The sequence below is a fragment of the Pavona decussata genome, unplaced genomic scaffold (genome assembly GCF_977016875.1).
Source record: "Pavona decussata unplaced genomic scaffold, jaPavDecu1.1 SCAFFOLD_195, whole genome shotgun sequence".
NCBI classification, from domain to species: Eukaryota; Metazoa; Cnidaria; class Anthozoa; order Scleractinia; family Agariciidae; genus Pavona; species Pavona decussata.
Window position 1 is genome coordinate 23,620 of NW_028145604.1, and position 16,821 is coordinate 40,440.

General features: G+C 38.6%; 1 protein-coding gene, 1 long non-coding RNA gene and 1 pseudogene across 8 annotated transcripts; 2 read left to right on the forward strand and 1 right to left on the reverse strand.

Annotated features, from left to right (window-relative positions):
• Window positions 1-2,204: 2,204 nt before the first annotated feature.
• On the forward strand, window positions 2,205-8,358 carry LOC146461535 (uncharacterized). 2 transcript variants are annotated; one of them, XR_014857321.1, is made up of 5 exons: window positions 2,205-2,416; window positions 5,481-5,609; window positions 6,372-6,446; window positions 7,569-7,634; window positions 8,236-8,358. It is a non-coding gene; the product is annotated as an uncharacterized LOC146461535 (long non-coding RNA). The 2 variants fall into 2 exon arrangements; XR_014857322.1 differs by lacking the exon at window positions 8,236-8,358 and having other exon boundaries at window positions 6,372-6,433.
• Window positions 8,359-8,390: 32 nt separating this feature from the next.
• Window positions 8,391-16,350, forward strand: LOC146461536 (uncharacterized). Of its 6 annotated transcripts, none has more exons than XM_085086552.1 (7): window positions 8,391-8,631; window positions 9,043-9,099; window positions 9,329-9,447; window positions 12,446-12,680; window positions 13,422-14,252; window positions 14,872-14,921; window positions 15,552-16,350. In XM_085086552.1, exons 3-5 carry the CDS (start codon window positions 9,373-9,375, stop codon window positions 13,691-13,693), a joined length of 582 nt encoding a protein of 193 aa, XP_084942678.1. In that variant the 5' UTR covers window positions 8,391-8,631; window positions 9,043-9,099; window positions 9,329-9,372; the 3' UTR covers window positions 13,694-14,252; window positions 14,872-14,921; window positions 15,552-16,350. The 6 variants fall into 6 exon arrangements, with proteins under 6 accessions (XP_084942678.1, XP_084942677.1, XP_084942680.1 ...); XM_085086555.1 differs by lacking the exons at window positions 8,391-8,631; window positions 9,043-9,099 and adding exons at window positions 9,818-9,867; window positions 11,958-11,994 and having other exon boundaries at window positions 9,342-9,447; window positions 14,872-14,910; window positions 15,544-16,350; XM_085086551.1 differs by lacking the exon at window positions 14,872-14,921 and having other exon boundaries at window positions 15,544-16,350.
• Window positions 9,485-10,595, reverse strand: LOC146461537 (uncharacterized; annotated as a pseudogene).
• Window positions 16,351-16,821: the final 471 nt, after the last annotated feature.

Genomic DNA, 16,821 nt, shown 5'->3' on the forward strand with positions numbered 1-16,821 from the left:
CACTGTTGGTTAGCATAAACTACTGACACTTTTTTCTTGCATGTATTTCTAATTATTTTAGCATTTATTTCTGACAATCTTGACAGTGAACAAACAGAAATTCTTTAAACAATAGAATATAATGGTAAAATTACGAAGACAAGTGAGTATTTTCACTGAAGGTCCTTGCAAAGAATGTTTGTTAAGAGGCTGTCTAACTAAGAATTGGCCACGTAATTTGGATCAAAATTTTGATTTTCCTTCATAATTTCTCCACAAAACAAGGTTGATATGCAATAAAAGAAAACACAATTCTTTGGTTTTTATTCTGGATAATGGTCAAGATTCTGAGGCGAATGCCATTGATACCCGAAACCCTCAAATTTACAAGGGCCTTTCATGAAGCCAAAATTAGCTTTCTTTCGGATGCTTGCTGCCTAGCGTATATTAAGCGTAGGAACATAAGAATTACATCAGTGATAGCAGCCTCTTAATGTTCTTAAAACAAATGGTAAAATCAAACCAGAATATGTCAATATTTTACTAAAATAACAGTCACTTGAACAGGACATTGTCAATGCCATTTGCAAAAGCTGGGCTATTATTGGCACAACAAAAACTCAACTTTCTCAAAATTCTGACTTATTTTAAGAACCTTCAAAAATCTAATAAATTATTTCTATATTTTCAATCTTGTGGATGAGCAGTCAAATGCACTGCACAGTCCTCTTGCATTTCAGTGAGACATTCTGTGGGAAAGTGCCCAGAAGCCAAGTCACAGTGTGTTGAAAACGCCAGTGAGGATTGCCGTCTGGTATGTAATATGATTGCACCAGAAAACGGAGCTGAATTATACAAAGCTGTTACCTCTCAGTATGGAGTGGAGCCTTCTTCGGATCTAGAGGCACTGATAACGGCCTACAGAAATGAAAATACCTTGGGTTTCAGGACACAGACCCTCAATATTATACATTCAGGTATACCATTCCTGTATTAAATAACTGAATGCGTAAATACTAAGGACCTATGTCCTGGAAGAGGGTCGCTTAATTAAACAAAGGTGTTTGAAATAATAATTTGAATAAAGTTAAAGTAGGGCGCTTGTTAGAGGGACAAAGCAGGGAGGGGGTATTTACTGGAATAAGAGAGGTAAAATTAATTAACCACTACGGTAAAAGTGTGTTCTCTGAAAAAAGAATACAGTACATTTAGGCATTTATACCATCACCTCCCACACTCCAATCCACGTAAGTTCCATCGAGTGTCTGTAGGTGCTGGTACTTCCTTATATGGCGTTGAAGATAGTTAACTTGCCTTCCTACCTGGCATTCTTGGTAGCAATTTTTTCCTTCATAAATGACAATGCAGAAACAAATATTTCTACTTTAATAAGTAACATGAGACACCAGTATATTACATTCTTGTATATATGACCAACCTTTCAGCACACATATATAGTACCTATTGCAGCTTTCACAAATAAGAGGCTGCTCTTCTGAAAAACTTTGCAGTCAGTCGCCTTCTCCAGGTTCTCCCTATGTTTTCTTCTGCATGTTGTACAGATTGCTTAACCAAGTTACACAAAAAAAACAAGGTAAATAACCATGTGCGTATGTAACACAAGGACTGTACTTTGTCGATCTAACTTCTACAGTGCTACACTTTCAAGTCTGAATAATTGTGTGCTTCAAAAGTAGTATATATGATACATACGGGAACCCACTTGTGCTATTTCACCAACAAAGTGTAAATCTCCTTCGAAGTTTTGAACTTGATTACAATTCCAGTTCTTCAAGTTTTTAAACTTCCCTTTATGCTCAGCGTATTGACACGTTCTGGGGGCCTGCCAAGGCTGTTTCTGTGTTTTGGGCTCACAGTCATCTCTTTAACATTGCTTGCAACATAAGGTCGATCTCAGTCACATTTTCGCGTGGCAAGTGACATCTGCGAAGGTGATAACTAATTTCATGCATACATTCGCGGAGAAAATTTGTTTCTTCTTCGCTTCTATTTGGCCCACAATGCCCGTATAAGTTTACAGAAAAAGATATTTTTCTCTTTGGACATGGTCATAATGGCATAATTGCTTTGCAAGCACTTTTAGATCGATTGTCCATTGACTTACTCTTACGAAGTTTGTTGATGCGGTCAGCGGCAGTACTTTGAAAACTGGTAGGTACATCATGTCCCCATACATGTGCAACCTACCTGAAAACGAACAAATATGGCGGCTGGTTCTTCAAGCTCGAGTTTCTTTCTTCCTTTTGACGCTACTGGTGTATTCGTCAACCAGAAAAAATGTTGATACCATGACCTGCACTTGTTCATCTGAATTCCTCAAAGACATTGAGTATTTTGGGGTAAAAGGACAGTCACGCAAGACTAGGAAAATTCGAACCCCATTGGTCACAACAGTCGACCGATGGCTTCCGATTCGGTGAGTCCTCACATTTCTTGTGTATATAAATGTTAAACAATACCCCGACAATAGTAATAAGTCACTATTTACCGAGGCATTGCCGCGTCTAATTCACCGCGGCTTTCGGTTGCTTTCGTATTTGCTGCGGTCGCCGTTTTCGTCCCACCGCGGTGAATTCGCGGCAATCACGATCGGCAAAGACGAGGTTTTACTGCGTGCTAAGGGTTCAATAGTTTCGAGCGGTACTGTATATTGTCATTTCTATCGTGCGTGAACATTAAATGAGCACTCATGGGATTGATAAAGATCTCTAAAGAACTGACTTCAGACAGGATAGAAAAAACGGAAAAATAAACAACCAAACTAGTTTTTCTTCACGGATTCGTGAAATATTCAAGTGCATTGTCATCATCTATCCCCATTTCTCGCCCGGTAAAATCGATAATTTCCACCTCCCGCCATGAGAATGACAAACTTCCCACTTCCCGCCCATTCCTAACCTGGCATCTTGCATCCTGCCTTCAAATTTTTTTATCCAACGTTAGGCCCTCGTCTAGTAATGCGCCGTTCAAATCGAAACTTCAACTCCCCCCCCCCCCGGGGGGCATTTGACTATTTTCTGTGCCCGGGAGTGGGGAATTTGACGGGTAAGGCCTTCCCAGGGGTGGGGAATTTGACCTTGCCTGGGTGGGGTGGGGAAAATTGAACTGGAAAATTGAAACAGAGGTTTTTAGAATAGCCATACAACAGCAGTGAACAGTTAAAGAAAAAAAAACATTGTTGAAGGAAAAATCTTTGCTTTGGCTTAAACTGCAGAATACCCTGCCACTCGAACAGTCTACGTAGCCGACTAACTCATTTTAACAACCTTTGCCGTGTTCCGGAGTTAGAGCAGCTTACACTTGCTGATTGGCATTGCCCGACTTAATAAATTTAATTTCCAATCTTTAGTTTCAATTAAAGTTGTGGTTTTTAGAGTAACTCATGACAGGAGCCGACAATGATTGTTCTTTAGGAAGGGCATTTGACAGACAAATCCGACGATAAGGTAGGGCATTTGAACACCATTTTGGCCCAAGGGGGCGTGATTTGAACGATCCAATCTTCAAATGTTCCATTGCCCGGGGGGGGGGGGGGGGAGTTGAAGTTTCGAGTTGATCTTCGCATAAAGGGGTTGATTGTTAACTAGGATAACTGTACAGGCCCGCAAATGATCACCCGACCAGAAATGATCCCCAAATTGGACCACAAATGATTCTCAGAAGGGAAATGGTCCCTAAACTGGACCGCAAATCATCCCTGATCACCTTACCATAAATATAGAATGGAATGGACCTTAAATTTTGACAGTGGATTTAAACTTTATAGACTCCCTAATTTTTTTAAATAAGACCGGTCATTATATTTAAACCATTTGCATGTAAATTTCAAAGCTTTAAATAATATAATGTAGCAGCTCAACTCGTAGTGCAACAAAACAATTTACCTATAAACAGGAACATACATGTATTTAATTTACTTACGTACATTTATACCATTTCAACGCCTAAAATGTTCACAAATTGTACGAAACTCCTCATTTTTTAAATAGCACTAGCAATATGAAATTCATTTTGACAGTAAAATTCAAAAATAGTTAACTGGAACAGACCAACTTACTCGAATCGAAAAGTCTCTTACGAGAGTATTACAATTTTGCTCTGATGTAGTCAACTTTCCCTGAAGTAACCCAGCCACTCCCATCCGAATGCATTCAGTGTAGAGAATTCATGAATCATAGTGGGCAAGTTGGCAAAAAAGGATCATTTAAATTTTTAAATGAGAGAATGGAGTTCATGTCTAATGTTATCATACTCTTGGCAATACATCAAGAAGTGCAATTCGTTCTCTATGGAATTTATTTTGCAGATTAAGCATGTTCTGTCTTCTACTGAGATTGATGCCCTTTATTTTCAAATTTCTCATTTTGTAAATACAATGATCTAATGGTCTTGAGATAGTCTTCTAGTTGGAAATCATTTTTTAATTTCTTTGTGAGTAAATTTTTTTCCAGAGTCTACCATCCAAGTTCTGCACTGTGGGCTATTGTTCTCTGTGTACCATGGTGTACTTGTTGTTTGTTTGCAGGACTTAATAGACACTTGTTTAACAGTGTTTTCGTCAAAATGTTGAGTCTTATAATTTATGATTTAATAAAACATTTCCCCAAATTTCCCATCCATATAGTAGTATAGGTTTTACAAGATCGAGCATCAAAAAGTTTATTCTTAATAATTGGTCGTATCAGAATTAGAGAACGACAATTTTATATTTGATAGAACTTTGTAAGCTTTTTTACAGAGAATGTCTTGTGTGTAGGTGTAAGCGACCAGATGAAGTCATTTTCTATCCCCTAAATATGTTTGTTCATCAATGATGTGTAATGGCTCGTTTCCATATTTGAAACTTTCCTTATTTTTGTTTTGGCCGTTTCCACTAAATATGATGATATTTGATTTTTTGGTATTGACTTTGAGGTTCCATTCCTCTGCATGTTTTTTAATAACATTAATTGATTGCTGCAATCCCTGTGGAGAGGGACTTATTACTAACAAATCATCTGCATGCATTAGGCAATTTAGAGACTGGTTTCCCAGCATTACTCCTGGGCAGTGGTTCGTCCTAAAGTATTGGGGTAAATCATTCATAAATAATGAAAATATACACACACGCATGACACACAAAATGCACATACTTATTGTTGAAATAAAAAAGATTAGAAGAATTTGACTGGCTAAAAGGTTAAATTTGCTTCGATAGTAAATACTGTTTAACTTTTCTTGGGAAAGTAGAAAGTCTGAGATCTTTGGTATCTTGTGGTAGTTTTTTCCTATGGTCAACTACTTGAGCTGAGAACATTGTTTTTCCAATATTAGTCCAGAAACATGCTTTATAGAAGTTATCTTTTGAAGCATATCTAGTATTATACAATGTATGTGTGAACTTCACTGGCGTAACAAAAGTGGTACCTGCTGTTGCAGGGTAGGCATATTGGAAAAACATTGATCCTTCATGCATTTTTATATTATTTTGTTTCTTTCAGGATACATTTGAATCTAAGAAGGTTCAAGAAGATGGTGCAAAACCTGTCAACACAGCAAAACAAGGAAACAGTTTGCCAGGAAAAGAGCTGAAGCAAAAGCAAAAGTGAATAAAAAGAATGAACCAAACAGTAAGTCCTTAACGCTTTCCGTCCTCAATTTTTTTACCCTTTTTTTTTCCAAACTCATAAATAGAAATTCAGTGTCCACTAATGATATACCATTTGAAAAGTCTTGTGGAGCACAGTTGAAAAATTATTCAGATTAAATTCTGGAAAGGAAATCTGGCTAAGACTTAAACAGGCTTGAAATGCCAAAAATAAAATAGTTCAGAAAATACCCCATTTTCACCCATACTTGCACCCCCTAAAATATAGCTAATTATTTTGCACCTTTCATTTAATAGGATTACATGAACTGTCTTGAACAAATGTATGAAACAAAACAAAAATGTCAAACATTTAATGGGTGGTCAACTATTGTAGATCAAACATGTGGGTGAAATAAACTGATCTTTTATAACCATTTTTGTGGAACAAATTGGTTGAAACAGTCAAATTTGAGCAATCAATTGCTATATATGGAAGTGAAAGGGTTAAACTAATGAATCAAACACCAAAACATGCTGGAAAATATAATATCTTGCTTTATCAAAAGGAATAAAGTTTGGCTGTATTCTCTTCTACTGTGTACACCTTGTTGAATGACTTATGGTACATATGGTATATTGTGAATGGTTTAGAGAAGAAGGGATTATTTCGACAATGAAAGATGTACTGAAAGAATGTCAAAAAAGTGGTGTCTCAGCTTCTGCGCTTCCTAACAGTACAGTCATTTATTTTGAAGTAAGGATGTCTAAGATGAACGGGACCCATTTGTTTTTTCTTTGGCAGTTGGTTTGGACATGAGTACTACCTATTCACCTCACTACACTGGAGGCCAGTCATTCCTCATCGTAAGTATATTTAGTATGTTCATTTTATAGATACTCTGACGCTCACTGCACAAGACGAATACTGGCATTGTTTGGAGATTATAGAAAACTGGATGCCTTCGGGTAGTGTGGACAAATATTTCAAATTCATCGGCAACCTTCGTTCCGGTATTTAAAGTGATACTATGATCAAGTGTTGACCTCTTGAATTTTAAGGTTAATCACATAGAATTCTAGGAAAGATTAAAAACACCGTTTACCGTTTCTAAATATCTGCATTGGTTCCGGAGATATTTAAGTTTGAAAAATGTGTAAAATATGTAAATGAGAGGACTGATAACGTCGTATTCTCAACTCAATATAACATCAGTATATAAATAGAGCTATCTCAGTCAATTTACAACAGAGACCATTGAAACCACGCAGGCTAATAGTTCTAAAGACAATACACGTACGGCTCTAATAAATTCGGTTCCCATGGCAACTCACTCTTTTCCAGTCCCCTCCAACCTGATTTCAATATTTTAGTGATTTTCAGCTTGAAAACATTTAACAAGGCCACGAACTCGACCTAACATATTTATACGCTGGCTGGATCATGCAGATGAGACACCATTGGCAAATATCAAAATAGAACGCCAAAGGTGGCCGGCAAAGCCTGAAGTATCAGGGAGGACTGGAACCCAGTATGTTGCCATGGTAACAAAACTGATAAGCTCATATTGTGGAGAGCACCTAGAACAATGTCACTGCAAAGAATCAAGCATTTCTGATACAAATTAGCTGAGATATCTTTTTTCATAATATTTGATCAAAATTCGGTTGGGTTTATGACGTCATCAGTTGGCTAATTTGCATATTTTAAAAACTTGAATATCTCTGGAACAAAAAGAGATATTTGAAAATAGTAAACAGCATTCTTCTTCTCGTACAGACTACTTGTTTATGTTTTAAAATGGCTTAAATTGGAAAGACGCGAATTTCGTCATAGTAGCACTTTAAGGCCTTTTCTGTACTGTGTAGCGTGTTTTCGCAAATGTAGAATCTGCTCAGCTCACTTTGCTATGTAATTTTCTTTGTTGTTGTTATTGTTTTGGTTTCTTTCCTACACATTTATATCTCAGACTTGGTTTATTTTATTATTTTTTTTTGTAAGATAAAGAGAGAACCACGATTAAGTACTCCACAAACTTGAGAAGAGTTGCGTCCAGTGCAAATACAGGTACGTCTACTACAGATCCAGATAAGGATTTCTCCATAAGAAGTTGAATGATTAAGCTTGCAAATGCTTTAACTATGAAGCAAATTTAGGGCTCAAAATGTTGCGCAACTCCACACAGTAGGTTCAGCAACCCAACACCGTCTACTGACTATTATGTCCTCATAGTCATTAACATTACATTTTCCGCTCGCATGAAAGATCTGCAGTCATGATTATTCAACATATTCCTATTATCCCAATTGTTTATTTTTTTAATGTTGTTATCCATACCCCTTGCACAGTATTATTCCTATTAACGCCATAAAGATATGTCTTAACTTAGAGCTGGTAAAATCCAATTGAGGAGGAATGTCCTTTTTACCGATCGTTGCCTCGTTGCCCTGCAATTAACCCTTGTCAATTCCGGACAATGCCATGGCATGGTTCTTATTCCATCCATCCATCAATCAATCAATCAATCAATCAATCAATCAATCAATCAATCATCCTTTATTTGTACATGATTGGTAGTAGTAAAGTAGTATAGTAGTATAATAATATATAAATCTTGCTGTGACTGTGTCAGAGCTTATTAACTGTCGTTGCTGTTTATACACACTAGAAAAAACAGGCTCCACTACAAGGAAATCCGATGTGCCAAGAGTTCCTTGTAGTCACCGCTGGTTCAGTAAAGAAATATATCCTTTGAAGACATCAGAATTGTACAAATGAACACAAAGAAACAGCAGACAAAAAAAGGAACATGTCTGGATACAAAGTAACTAGCCTACTTGGTGCCATAGTGGCATACAATTTTATGTCCTTAAATACTTTTGAGATCAATTGAAGGTCAAACCATTCTAGCAAAAATTGACAAAGGTTTTCAACTGTGTTATGAACATAATTGAATTCCAATCCTTATTTCGTCATGAATTCAACTTCCTTAATATAACGCAAATGTGGCCATGACTGCTGCAAGCAAGGTGTTATTTCAAAGGCCAAGAGGAAGAAACCAGTGGTAAGGTCGGGACCATTTTTTTCTTCTGTATATTTGATTACGTTTGAATTAGTTGAACTTTAGCATGTCAATACTTGATATTAAACTTCATGCCAGTAGGCAGTAGAACGACTTTCGATTGAATGTCGGAAGGAATTTGCGTTAATGCTTCAGTTTTACTTTACCACGTTCTGTGATTGGTTGGCAAAATTCCGGCCACTTTCTCAACTAGTGCAGACAAAGCCCAAACCAATCGTGCCTTTCTTGCAAGCGTTTACCGAGGCTTGGCGCCGGTTACGCGATTTGCTTCGAATTATGAATTATGTCAGTTCGGCTTGACCAGAGCAATTACTATGGTTCTAGTTTTACGCCACTGTATTGGAAACGACTCTATTATAATGAACACTGTTACCTTTGATCAATTCCCCTTAGATTGAACAGACTAAAGAAGCAACGCGTTTACGCCTTTACAGTCTACACCAAGTAAAGGTAACTGATAGAGTAACGGCTAACCACTTTATTTTCACGGAACTTCTACCTTCCCAGATGTCTCAGTAATAGGTCCAAGAAACACCCCATTATCTTCTTTTAATCTGTGCTTCCTCCTAACATTACGTCAATACTGAAGCTTCGCTCTGCTAAACAAACTGAAAGATAAGATGCCAGTAAGAGGACACGGCGTTAATGTTTAAGTATTTTTGCCCTCGATGTCTTACAGATCCAACAACCAGAAAGAATGCAGAAGCAGAAGATCAGAATCATATGGATTCCTTTCTAAGGAACCTTCACCATAGGACTCAAGCGATACCTGGAACGCCTGCTGCTAAACGCTTGAAGGTATTCCTCTCTTAGAGATAGATAGATAGTTTATTTAGCCACTTCGCAGCCTCACGGCTGAATTATGCAGATTTTACAATTGAAATATAATAATAAAACAATTATATAATAATCAATAGATAAAAAGATTGAAATTTAGAAATATTTGAAAATACATCAAAAATATTAAAATTTACAAAAATTTAAATGTTCTAAAAGATTTGATTATATTTAGTTAGACCGTCGCAGCCATAGCGTATATGAAGGACTTCCTTGCCCGATTAGTTTTCAAATTGGGCACATGAAAAATGCGCTGTTTTCTTAAGTTGTAACTGTTGCAGCTGCAAGTTGGAGGCAACAGGTTTCTAATCTTATGATTTGGGTCCGAAAGGATGCTGTTAAAAAGGGTGCTATAAAGCTGATCATGGTGGTCGCCCAGAGGTAAGATCCCCAAAACTTCCATCCCAGTGTTGTAATTGGCCCCTGGTACTATGATTGATATAGCCCGTTTCTGTAAACGCACTAGTTCATTTTTAAGATACTGGGGAAGGGCATGGTAGAAGGCCGGTATAGCGTAATCAATTATTGACCTGATACATGCAGTATAGAAAAGCACAAGGTCATTAGGCGGAACCCGAACCAGAAAATACAGACGCTTGCTAGCCTTTTTTATTACCTCATCTATATGGAGGTTCCATGAGAGGGAACTACTTATTGTTACACCTAGCAACTTGACGCTGTCCACCACCTCCAGCTCCTTTCCGCCGACAATCACTGGGTCAAAATCAGTTCCTTGGCGAAGGAGATTCTCAGTTCTTTGCATTTATCAGCGTTAAGGTGGACTATGTTATCATGAGACCACTTGCTGACCCGGTCAGCTATACACTGGGCATTGCTGGCACCACCCTTCAGAACGAACTCTGACGCAGTGGTGTCGTCTACAAATTTCCAAAGGTGTGGTGAACTAATATCTAAATCATTAATCATTAAAACGAACAGCCAGGGGCCCAACTTGGTTCCCTGTGGTACTCCGGATGGGACAGAACCCCACTCAGAAAAACAACCCTCCTTTAGTTTGATTCTCTGTGATCGATCAGATAGAAAATCTGAAACCCAGTTGACAACAGTACGCGGGATATCTAATTGGGATAATTTTGTGATGACAATACTACAGTCAACTCTCTCGTAAGCGACCACCCTTGGTGCACGACAGAGTGGTCGCTTACGGGGAAGATCAACAAACTAAGCCTAATACTGGATTGATTAATTAATTAATTACATAAAAATATTACCTTAGCAGCTAAAGTTAGGCAAATAGAAACTAATTTATTTGATTTTTTCACATCTATTCATTCTTCTGATGAAACTTTGTATAACATGGTTCATGCTTCATTTTGGAACAAATCACTGTAACAATTCCCGTTTACCTACAGATCTAATTATAGCCATCTTCTCTGTCTGTAAACTGTCGTTATCTGTCAGCAGCCCAGGGAAGCGTCATTAAAATTGAACTTTTGTCACTTCTGAGTAATGATTTACAAGCGATCATACGTGATTATGTTGGGTGGTCGCTTACCGGAAACAGAAAACAAAAGAATATGTGTAATTTCTGGCCTTAAAAGTGGTCGCGGTCCCTTAAGAAATTTGAGTGGTGGTCGCTTACGAGAGAGCTCTTGAAACCGTATTTAACTGAGAAACAAAACGGTTGTTTACGAGGTGGTCGCTTACGGGAGGTGGTCGCTTACGAGAAGTGGTCGCTATGAGAGAGTTGACTGTATGATCAATAAGGTCAAAAGCCTTACGATAGTCAAATAACAAGGTCCTAACGGTTGAGCCGTTCCCGTCTGTTCCAAGCGACCAATGATGGAGCATACTAATCAGTGCCATAGTGGTGAAGGAGTTGGGTATCGCCCCATACTGGCTGTGATCAAGTACCTCCAAGACTGCAGGCTTGAAGTAATCGTCCACGATGAAGCCCTCTGCCACTTTAGAGACAGCCGGAGTGAGTGAGATTGGGCGCAAGTCCTTCTCTAAAAGCTTCACTGGTTTCTTCTTTGGCAGGAGAGTGACATCAGCTGTTTTCCACATAGATGGTAAACGTTGTTCGTAAAAGGAGGCATTAAGGATTTCCATAACAGGGAAAGCCACGAAGTCAGAATATTTCTTCAGGAGCCAGTTCGGTATTTGGTCAGGTCCAGACGCTTTGCTAGGGCTGAGCTTGGCCAGTACTTTTGCTACTCGACTCTCCGTTATATGTGGGATGTCAGGAGATTCCTCCAAGGGAAGGTAGGGAAGGGGGGATGGTAATCTGTAATCTTCCAATGGCTCCAGGAAAGCTTTATTGATGGTGTTGGCTTGCTCTAGTTGGGGGCGATCAGAGAACCCTTCAACTTTTATCTGATTAACTAAGTCTTCGTTTTTTGATTCCATCCCACTATTCTTTCTCTATTTACCAAGTTCCTGTAATATTTGAATTGAATAGATGCGGAACCATAGGTGTTGAAGGCCTTTTGCCTTTTCTTACTATGCAGGTTGGGAAAATAAAAGGTTGAGGAAACGGGAGGAAAGGTGGGGCGGAGTTATGCAATATTACATATTTTTTTGAAAACTTGTACAACTCAATTCCAGGCATTCGATTGGCTTAGTGGCCATACCCTATAGATAGCGACCATTAAATTGTCTTCTGGTTGTTCTTGAAAAGCAAAATTAGCAAGATCGAGCAATATTTCTTCGTTGTTTTTAATAAAACAATTAATCCACTCACGCTTGTTGGATATGAAATAATTATAGCCAACTCGGCCTTACGCGCCTCGTTGGCTATCTATCATCACATATCCAACTCTCGCTCGTGGAATAATTAAAATCGAATAGAGACAGAAGCTGCCGAACAATCTCGGGGGAGGAGGGAAGGAAATGACAATTCCAACCACAACCAAAAAAATTTTGTACCTGTTTTTTTGTTTGTTTGTTTGTTTACAATATATATACTGTAATCACTGAAGCACATTTTTCTTTAAAGATGTTAACCCCGGAAGCTCGGAGTACCGATTTTGTGGATCTAACTCTAGATGAAAGATTTGGTTATACCCGAAAGACTCCTTACAACCATCAGGTCGATGGATGTCAAGTGAAGAAAGAGATTGATGAGTCTGTGACAAAAAGCAATCCTGGAGGAAGCTGGGAAGAAATTTACTGGCACAAAAGACGAGTGGAAGAACAACAGGAACTGGCAGAAGATTTAACGAACGATGATGGTACATCTGTGGTATTTTCCTACGTTTTAACCATTACCTAAGGCTTTAAGTAGGATACAAACTGCAATAGCTTGGCACTGATAAAAACGCTGGTGGCATCCACTTACTGTCATAAAATAAGGATTTACAAATGTGATTACAAGTGATGCTCATGTTTGTTTTGTTTGTTTTTTAACTGTACTTTTAGTCATTGTGCCTAAGAGTGACCGACATTTATTTTCTCCTTAAAGTAACACTGTTCAATCAGACGTAAAAGTGGTGAGAAAAAAGAGAATGATCAACAAGTGAAAAAGGTCTTAATTTTTAAACAAATTGTCCTCATCTGTACCATAGGAAATGTATGGAGAACAGTGTGAAATGTTGCAAGCTGATATTAGAGTTTAAAGGGTTAAGACAATTAAAAGTATATAACCGTCTTGCCACTAAAAGGAACATCCTCAGAAAAAAAAGAAAACTTTATTTGAAACGCACGTTGTTATTATTATTAACAAAAACCATAATTCCTAATATCTTCGTTGTCCAGAATCATCATCTTCATCATCATCATTATCATCCTCGTGATGTTCATCATCATCATCATCATCATCATCATCATCATCATCATCATCATCCCACTCACTTCCGTCAATGGAGGCTGTGCCATATTGTAAGCAGGTTTATCCCAATCGTCGATTAGTTATGACGACATGATCCATCGCTTGTTCAAGACAATCAGTTGTACGCTTTGCTTTATTTCATTAGCTTGCTTTGATGATGAGCTGCCTTGCTTTAGCGTTGATGAGTTGTGGAATGACGACGACCTCGCCTTGACCCTGAGCGATGATGCCTCTTTTGCCGGCCATATTAGAGCTACTCACAGTAAAAGGAGCAGGATCTGTGCCAGTCAAACTACTTCAAAACTACTGCCCCGGAGAAATGTCAGAGAGACTCCTTTGAGGTCAAACGGGCTCTTCCAGAAGGTCGCAATTTATAATAGGATCTCAGGTGAAAAAAGCACAGGCAACCTCCTATGATGACTTTGAACAACCAAATGACTATACGGAGAACCCTCGAAAAATGTCACTTCTTTTGTCGCCCCAACTAGCCACCTCAGGAGTAAAAGATCTTGGTGTACCAAACCACTCTGGGAACGCTAGGCGAATTTCCTGTGTTTTGCCACAACCACCAAACTCCCCTGGTTCCGATGATTTTGAGCCAACAATCCGCGCAGTTTGTGCAAGGCGTGCAAGCAAATCACAATGGATAAGTCCCACAGGGGATAGAGCAAACCGAAGTAATACTGGAACAGGTCATCAATATGACAAATGGTGTTCAGTTACAAAGGAGTTTCTATTGGATGAATTTGAGAGCGAAAACTGGGGCATTTTCCCGGATAATGCAAAAATATTTCAGATATTAATTCCAGTACCAGCCAGAAAGAGCAAGTTCCCACGGACGTTAGAGGTGGATAAGGTCTACCACCTTGGATCTATTGACGATGCAAGACAGAAAAGATGAAAATAGAATTTGCTTGAAAGAAAACAGCGTGCCTGTAGTTGATGTTGATGTCAGTACAGATGGATCGCCACAGAGGTAATTTGGTCGATGTAAAGCTTAAGTAGACTACATTCCATGCAGCCCCTTTTGTTTTAAAGGGTTTGTAGTTGAGCAGGATGGTATAGATTGGCCAGCGGTGAGAGCACTCTCCTCGCAGCCAAGTGGCCTGTAATCGATTGTTGGACTCGCTGTCTTAGGTTGCGTTCAATTGACCGTATTTCGGAATAGGAATGATCGAAATTTCTAGTAGTCATTGTATGTATTCCTATTCCGGAGTAGGGTCAATCGAACGCACCCTCAATTAGTTGATATATAGATTTGGTTTGTTTTTTTCCCCTCGTCCTTTTTTCGAGAGGTTTTCTCCCGATTTTTCTGCTCCTTGAAAAATCACCTGTTCCAATGAGACATGGATAGAATTCCCAGTTATCACTCCTTGTAAGATTCCGTTGACAGTTACGTTAAGTGCGTCAAAGTCAGTGAGAGAAGACGAATCAACGCGCATGCAACAATCGCCTGCTCTTCTCGCTAAAATATCCCTAAAAATAAAAGGAACTCCTTGTAGTCTATATACCCTTAATTTGCCAGTAATAACCTAGTAGTGCTTTATCCTATTAAAAGTGACTATTCATTTGAGTTCTTATTTTCTTCGTTACAGTGATTTTCCTTCTTCTTTCTTCTGTTCCAAATCGTTCAAGTAAGTGAAAAGTCAACATCAGAAGCAACACCTCCAGCCCTAGAGTAGTTTTTAAAGTAATATATCGACACGAAGAAAAGTGTTTCATCCCATTTGCAAACACTGAGAAGTTGGCTCAAAAAACGAGGCCGAGCCAAGCAGCACCGTATTAAGCGGTCACCCTCTATTAAGCGGTCAGTTGTCAAAGTCCCGAAAATTACTTCCCTTAATTACTGTAATCCTGACCTGTATTAAACGGTCACCTCTATTAAGCGGTCGCAGTCACCCTATACTAAGTCCCAGTGAGCTGTTTCTTTTGTCTTGACCTGTTTTAAAACGGTCACTTTGTAAAAGGAAACCACTTAAATATGGTAACAAGTAGCGTGCCGGGCAATTGAGTTTCTAATTAGCTGCACAATCGTGGCGTTAATGTTTTATTGGTCCGTTTCAATACCATGCTCTCCTTTGTCATACCATTTTATCGCCGAACTTTCTTAACCAAGTAAGTGATGTATTCTGTGCAACCTGTATTAAGCGGTCACTTAGCCATTCCCCGAGGGTGACCGCTTAATACAGGTTCGACTGTAGTGTCAAAAGTGTGAAACTTCCAATGCCTTTTTATCGGTGCTGCTTATTCTTTTATTTTTGTAACAGTGAGCAAGAACATGAGGATCAAGACGCCTTTGCTGGGATTTTCAATGGATAGTTATGAGACAGAAGAAGGAGCGAATCCAAAATTAACAAATAATCTAAAATTTCTTCTCTTTGCCCTACTTTACTTTTATTTCTGTCGCGTTCCTTCTATGTACGAACTGAAATGACAATCAAAGCGATTTCAGAGCAAGATTGCAACTTGCCGTTCAAATATATCTGTTAATTTTTGAGCCAATAGTGAGATTTAAAATTAAGTTTACGGAAAATGGCAGAAAGACCACGTGACCATGTTTGGCTTATATTTACTGCTCACTGTTTTCTCAGCAAATTGAGTAGTTTTGAGTTAGTATCAAAGGTCTGAATTGTTTCCTCTTTTCTTATCTGAGTACTGATTTTTTTCAAGAAAGCAAAGACGCGAATCTAACGCTTGCCGCGAAGGCGATGTAAGACAACGCTTAATTTTACTGTAGACTGAGGAAATTAATTATTTTAGCAAGACTTGTTTCGTTTATTTAATCGGTGTGACACAAGATTTCAAAATCTAGTCCACAGTTATTCCCAGGTCGATAAAAAGGAAACTGACTAGCGATCTTGTGTCTTTATGCCCCACCACTGGTGAAAGGATGGTGATTGAGTCAGTGATCTCACCGACTCACCCTTTCCCTTGAGTAAGGCAAAACAGTTAAGAAGGAATGCCTTGTACTAGGTAGGGGCAACACTACTCTGTAGGTAGAAAACGACTCTCTTAATAACTTTCAATAATTTATTTTATTTTGTAATAATCATTAAATAAATTTGTTATCTTGGGTTCAGGCTCTTGTAAGTTCTACGTAACAAATTATAGAATAAGAATTCATCGTATGTGCATGCGCCCTCACAAAATGAATATTTCACACTGAACATACAAAATTACAAATACACGACCAGCGCTTTTCTTCCACTCGGATAGGCCGTTAAATGCACATGGAACTCTTCATTCATTTATGTCCAATAAAATTAACCCCTTCCGGAAATTTGGAATATCCTCCCAATTTTTTGGCGACGTCACCATGGAAAAGATTTCGAATTTCGAGTTCTATTGTACTGCAATCATTTCTTGTTTCCCTGACATTTCTCCAGATTCGCGAGGAAATTTCCTGTCAAACAGGCCCTTGATCTTGGACAGCTAAGAGTTGCAGTACGAGGTTTAACACCCGTGATGCATTTCTTGGTTCCGTCGAGTCCGACCTCAACACAACCCCTAAGCGTTTTATTGTCGATGTTGAAGCTGAATTCCAA